Source organism: Nematolebias whitei, chromosome 15, assembly GCF_014905685.2.
Source record: "Nematolebias whitei isolate Nwh7 chromosome 15, NemWhi1, whole genome shotgun sequence".
Lineage (NCBI taxonomy): Eukaryota > Metazoa > Chordata > Actinopteri > Cyprinodontiformes > Rivulidae > Nematolebias > Nematolebias whitei.
Window position 1 is genome coordinate 37,775,802 of NC_056512.1, and position 5,545 is coordinate 37,781,346.

Here is a 5,545-nt window from a genome sequence, read left to right on the forward strand (position 1 = left end):
TGTACAGCGGGGCCAATGGAGGGGCGTTATGGAGAGCCCGGGTGGAATGAGGCGGTGGGGGGGGGGGGGGGGGTCAGAGCTGCTTTATCCTCCTGACTGATGGAGGCTTTCAGTCTGCAGGAACACCGAGAGCCGGGGGCCATGGCAGCTAATGGACAGAAGGGGGTGGGGTTCTGCTGCTGCTGTGGGAGAACTGAAATGGACCTGAACTTCTTATACAATATAAGCTCAGGTCCAGGTCCAGGTCCTGATCCGGGCCTCAGTTCTTCTAAAGGTCCAGATGTTCCTGTGACCTGGAAGGGTTCTGGATTAGGTGTTTAACAGAACCAGCTGTTTTTATTTGGACTTAAGCTGCTCTCAGAGTCCAGAACCTTTCAGATCAAGAGTCCAGAACCTTTCAGCTCAGAGTCCAGAAACCAGAACCTGAACCAGAACCTGAACTAGGATCAGGACCTGAACCAAGACCTAAACCAAAACCAGAATGTGAACTAGTATCAGGACCTGAAACAGGGCCTAAATCAGGACCTGAACCAGGACCAGGACTTAAACCAAGATCTAAACCAGGACCTGAACAATCAACTAAAATTCAAATATTCAGACAAAAAGTAGAAACAGTCAAAGACCTTCAGAAAGTCTGGAGAACTGTTGATCCGGATCACTTTCAAGAATTACAGGACAGCTGGGATCACAAGAAGAAGACTTAAAAAACATGAGGCCTGGACCAGGTCTAGACCAGGAGTTTGGATCAGGTCTAGACCAGGAGTTTTTATACTTAAAAACTTTCAGCCAGCAGCTCAGCCCCCCCACAAACAAACAAAAGACTCATTCCAGCTGGGTTCTCCATAAAGACAGGTTAGAACTTGGAGCCGGCGGTCCTGCGGGACACGTCAGAGACTAATTTGTCTCCTTTTGTTCTCAGAAAAGCCAGAAAAGACAAACAACGGTGTGACGGATGAGCTGCACAAACAACACACCTTCATCCTGACTAGGGTTGGAAGCCCCGCCCACTCAGGTGGTCTCAGATCTGCAGGTAGAGGGGGAGGGGCCTCAGTGAAGGTGGAACACACTTCTTTTGGCTTTTCCCTTTTCAGGGGTCTCCACAGCGAGTCCTCCTCTTCCATCTCACTCTGTCCTCACTACAACTACCTCCATGTCCTCTCCAAATGGATGCAGTTGGAGAGGACCGCTGAGTCCATCCACCTGTTTACAGATCTAACAGATGTCGACCACTGAGTCCATCCACTTGCTTACAGATCTAACATATGTCGACCATTGAGTCCATCCACCTGCTAACAGATCTAACAGATGTCAACCGCTGAGTCCATCCACCTGTTTACAGATCTAACAGATGTCGACCACTGAGTCCATCCGCCTCTTTATATCCACACCATGGTAAAACAGTTTGAACCCTTCTCCAATGCTACGAGCCTTGCTGCCCTTCCACTTTGTCTCTTGGACACATAAAACATCTACCTTCCTTCTCTGCATCATGTCAGCCAGCTCTCTACCTTTGCCTGTCATTGTCCCCACATTTAGAGTTGCAAACCTCAGTCCTACATTCTTGACCTTCCTCTTCTCCCTCTGCCTCCTGACACGTTTCCCTCCTCGTGGTTTTCGACTAACACTAACCGGCACAATTTCTGCCGGCACCCTGTTTATCAACAACACTGGTGGCGGTCGTTGTTAACCCGAACCTCAACCAATCCGGTATGATTTCACTTGGATGAACTCGATGAACACTTTGATGCCCTTCCTGACACAACCCTCACCATTTACCCGGACTTGGGACCAGAACCAGAGAGACACTGGCTTGTGCTCCCTAATGGCTGGTTTTGATGGTGAAACACACGTGCAGCTGACTCTTTCTGTCTCATTATACAACTTCTCAGAATTTTAACACTGTAAAACACAGGAATTTAACCAACAAACAAACAAACAAAAAAAAACAACCAGAAACTAAACGAACAAACAGAAACTATTATTATTTTATTTATTTATTAACCTTTATTTAACCAGGTAAATCCCATTGAGATCACAGATCTCTTTTGCAAGAGAGGCCTGGACCTGAAGGCAGACTAACATGTATGTTTTTTGATCTGTGGGAGGAAACCAGAGGGCCCGGAGAAAACCCACGCAAGCACGAGAAGAACATGCAAACTCCACACAGAAAGACCCCAGGTCTAACCGGGGATTGAACTCAGGACCTTCTTGCTGTGAGGCAACAGTGCTAACCACTGAGCCGTCATGCTGCCAAACAAACAAACTAAACAAACTACCATAAATTAAACATACAAACAACCAGAAACTAAACAAACCTCCTAAATAACCCACAGATTTATTATTTCCCTCTCTTATTATTATTATTATTATTAGGTCGAGCAGAAAGAAGGAGAAACAAAATAAAACCGTCTTCGGTCAGTTTACGGAGACAAACAAACAACAGGTCCTCCTGTAGTTTGCCTTCTCCATAAACTACAAGTTAAAATTTGTAAAAACAGCTGCTTCGTGTCAGATTATCTTTTGAAGATTAATAAATCAGATTACAGAGTAGGTTCAGAATACTAAAAATCTAAAACCAGAACTCTGGATCAGGACCTGGACTGGAACTCTGGTTCAGAACCTGGAATGATTGTTTGTGTCGTTTAGAAACAAAGGTTTTGTTGTTTTGTTCTCACGGCTGGAGGGTGACACTTTATTCTCATTTTAAAGAAAAACTGGCGCTTGACTTGATTTTTGACATCTGTAAGATTCCTGCCTCAGATCCACAGACCTGGTCCTTAACGAGCCCGTCGGTCCCGGTCCCAGCCTTAAGACGTCCAGGTCCTTTGAGAACCCTCTCATTTGATTGGTTGGGGTCCCGCCGCCTGCCCTGCTGACCTCTGACACCCCCCCCCCCCTCAGCTGACCTCTGAAGGCACAACAAAGGGATGTGACACTTAACACTGAGTACCAGGACCGACGGTGGTTGAGGTTCACAACCTCAGACTGAAAGGCTTCAGTGCTGCTCGAGGAACTCTGAGACACAAAATAAAAACAACAACTGAAAACAACTAAAAACAACAAAATAAAGACATCAGTTAAAAACAACAAATAAACAATACAATAAAAACAATCACTAAAAACAACAAATTGAAAGCCAATAAAAACAACAAAACAAAGACAACCACTAAAACCAACAACTAAACAACTGGAGCACACAATAAGTAAGCAACCAGAGCAAACAACACATACACAACCGGAGCTAACAACAAGTAAACAACCGGAGCACACAACAAAAACAACCGGAGCACACAACAAATAAACAACCGGAGCACACAACAAATAAACAACGAGAGCAAACAGCAAATAAACAACCAGAGAAAACTACAAATAAACAACCAGAGCACACCACAAATAAACAACTGGAGAAAACAACAAATAAACAACTGGAAAAAACAACAAATAAACAACTGGAAAAAACAACAAATAAACAACCAGAGCACACAACAAATAAACAACCGGAGAAACCAACAAATAAACAACCGGAGCACACAACAAATAAACAACCAGAGCACAGGATCCAGACCAGATCCAGGGGAAGTCAGACCGAGAATAGGCAGAGAATAAAAAAATAAACAAATAAATAAGTGTTTCATCTGGTGAGCCTAAACAAAAACATTTTGTCTGAACTCTGAGCAGCAAAAAAGAAACAATTAACAAATAAACATCACAATAAACAAGTCAAAATAATATTTACTTGATGAATAAAGACTATTTTAAATATTTTCAAATATATAATTTTATACTTCAAATGTTTTCTTTAAGGGCAGCACGGTGGATCAGTTGGTAGAGTTGCTGCCTCTCAGCAAGAAGGTCGCCCCGGTCTAAATCCTGGTCCGAGACCTTTCTGTGTGGAGTCTACATGTTCTCTCTGTGCATGTGTGGGTTTCCTCCCACAGACCAAAAACATGCATGTTAGGTTGATTGGCAACTCTAAATTGTCCCTAATGTTCTGATGATGGACTGGAGACCTGTCCAGGTGTCCCTGTGATAGACTGGGGACCTGTCCAGGTGTCCCTGTGATGGACTGGGGACCTGTCCAGGTGTCCCCACCTCACACACAGTGACTGCTGGACATGGGCACAAGCGACCCCCATGACCCGAAAAGGAAGAAGCGGGTAAAAGTGATGGATGGATGGATGGATGGATGGATGGATGGATGTTTTCTTTAAACATTTACAATTATTTTAACTTTATGTGAAAATATTCCTTTTAGTTTTTATTTGTTTTGAACTTGAATATATTTTCTATGATCTGTTGTTTTTTTTGTTATAATGAATTATTTTGGTGTTTTTTATGTATTTGTTTATTTTTCATGAATTCATCAGATGAATGTTTGAAAGAAAAGTTTCCAGTTAAATATTAATAATAAATAAATAAATGTGTTTTGAGGAGGACTTCCTGCCTCAGACTCACCCGTCAGAGTCCTGATAGTTCACGTTCAGCCTCTTTGTTGACCCGAGCAGCTCTGAAAACAACAACAACAACAACAATTAGAGTCAGGTCGTTTACTGATGATCCCCACCTCCCTCCATGGTGGAACAAATATAAACAATAAACAGGAGTTGGACTTGATTTTTTTCTCAGAGCTTCCTCTGATGAACCGTTAACCCCTGATGAGCCCTCAGCAGGTTCTGAACCCAAATCTGAGTCTGCCGGGTCTGCAGACCTCCTCTGGTTTGAATTAAGATCAAACTAAACCCGGTGTGAACGCTCTGAGGGTTTTATTCTCCAAACCTTGAAGAGACAAAAGCAGGTCAGATCATTTAACGACGGCTCCTCATCAGGACTTCAGGAGGTCTGGGATCTGTCTGTAGACCTGCAGCTTCAGGCCCTGAAGACCAGAACCAGCGTGTTTGAAGTGCTGATGATGTCGGCAGCAACTCCTGTGGGATCTCTGCGCCGCTTTGATCTCGGATAACGAGCCGGATTTTAACATTCATGGGAAGAAATGAGCAGAAACACTGAAAGCAGACGAGGAGGAAGAGTCCCACCGAGACGAAGACACACCAGAACCATCTCCTCTTCATCAGCAGAACCCAGCAGACATGTCTCCGTACCCCAACTGTCACCGCTCTGGTCAGGACTGCAGGTCTGCCTGGAACCAGGGTTCAGTTGGACCAGAACTCAAAGTTCTCCTCAGTTCACACCTCAGATCTTCTCCAACCTTCAGACCTTCAGCTTAAGACAAAGTTCAACACGAGTCAGGCCCAAAGCAAGCCGGTCTGTACCCATCGATACTCATCCGTACTCTTCGATACTCATGGTACTCATCGATACTCATCCGTACTCATTGTGCTCATTTATATTCATCAGTACTCATTGTGTTCATAAATACTCGTCAGTAATCATGGTACTCATCAGTACTCATCAATACTCATGATATTCATCATCAGTACTCATGGTATTCATCAATACACAACAGTACTCATTGATACTTATGGTACTCATTGATACTCATGGTACTCATCAATACTCATGGTACTCAATACTTATGGTACTCATC

General features: G+C 43.8%; 1 protein-coding gene across 1 annotated transcript in view; it reads right to left on the bottom strand.

The window, feature by feature from the left end:
• The window catches only part of LOC119421198 (caskin-2), a 44,743-nt gene that overhangs the window by 22,763 nt on the left and 16,435 nt on the right, over positions 1-5,545 (bottom strand). Inside the window, exons 3-4 of the mRNA XM_037688580.1 lie at positions 4,456-4,507; positions 2,771-2,906 (exon numbers count right to left, since the gene is read on the bottom strand). Coding sequence (XP_037544508.1) covers positions 2,771-2,906; positions 4,456-4,507 — 188 coding nt within the window. The remainder of the gene's footprint in view (positions 1-2,770; positions 2,907-4,455; positions 4,508-5,545) is intronic.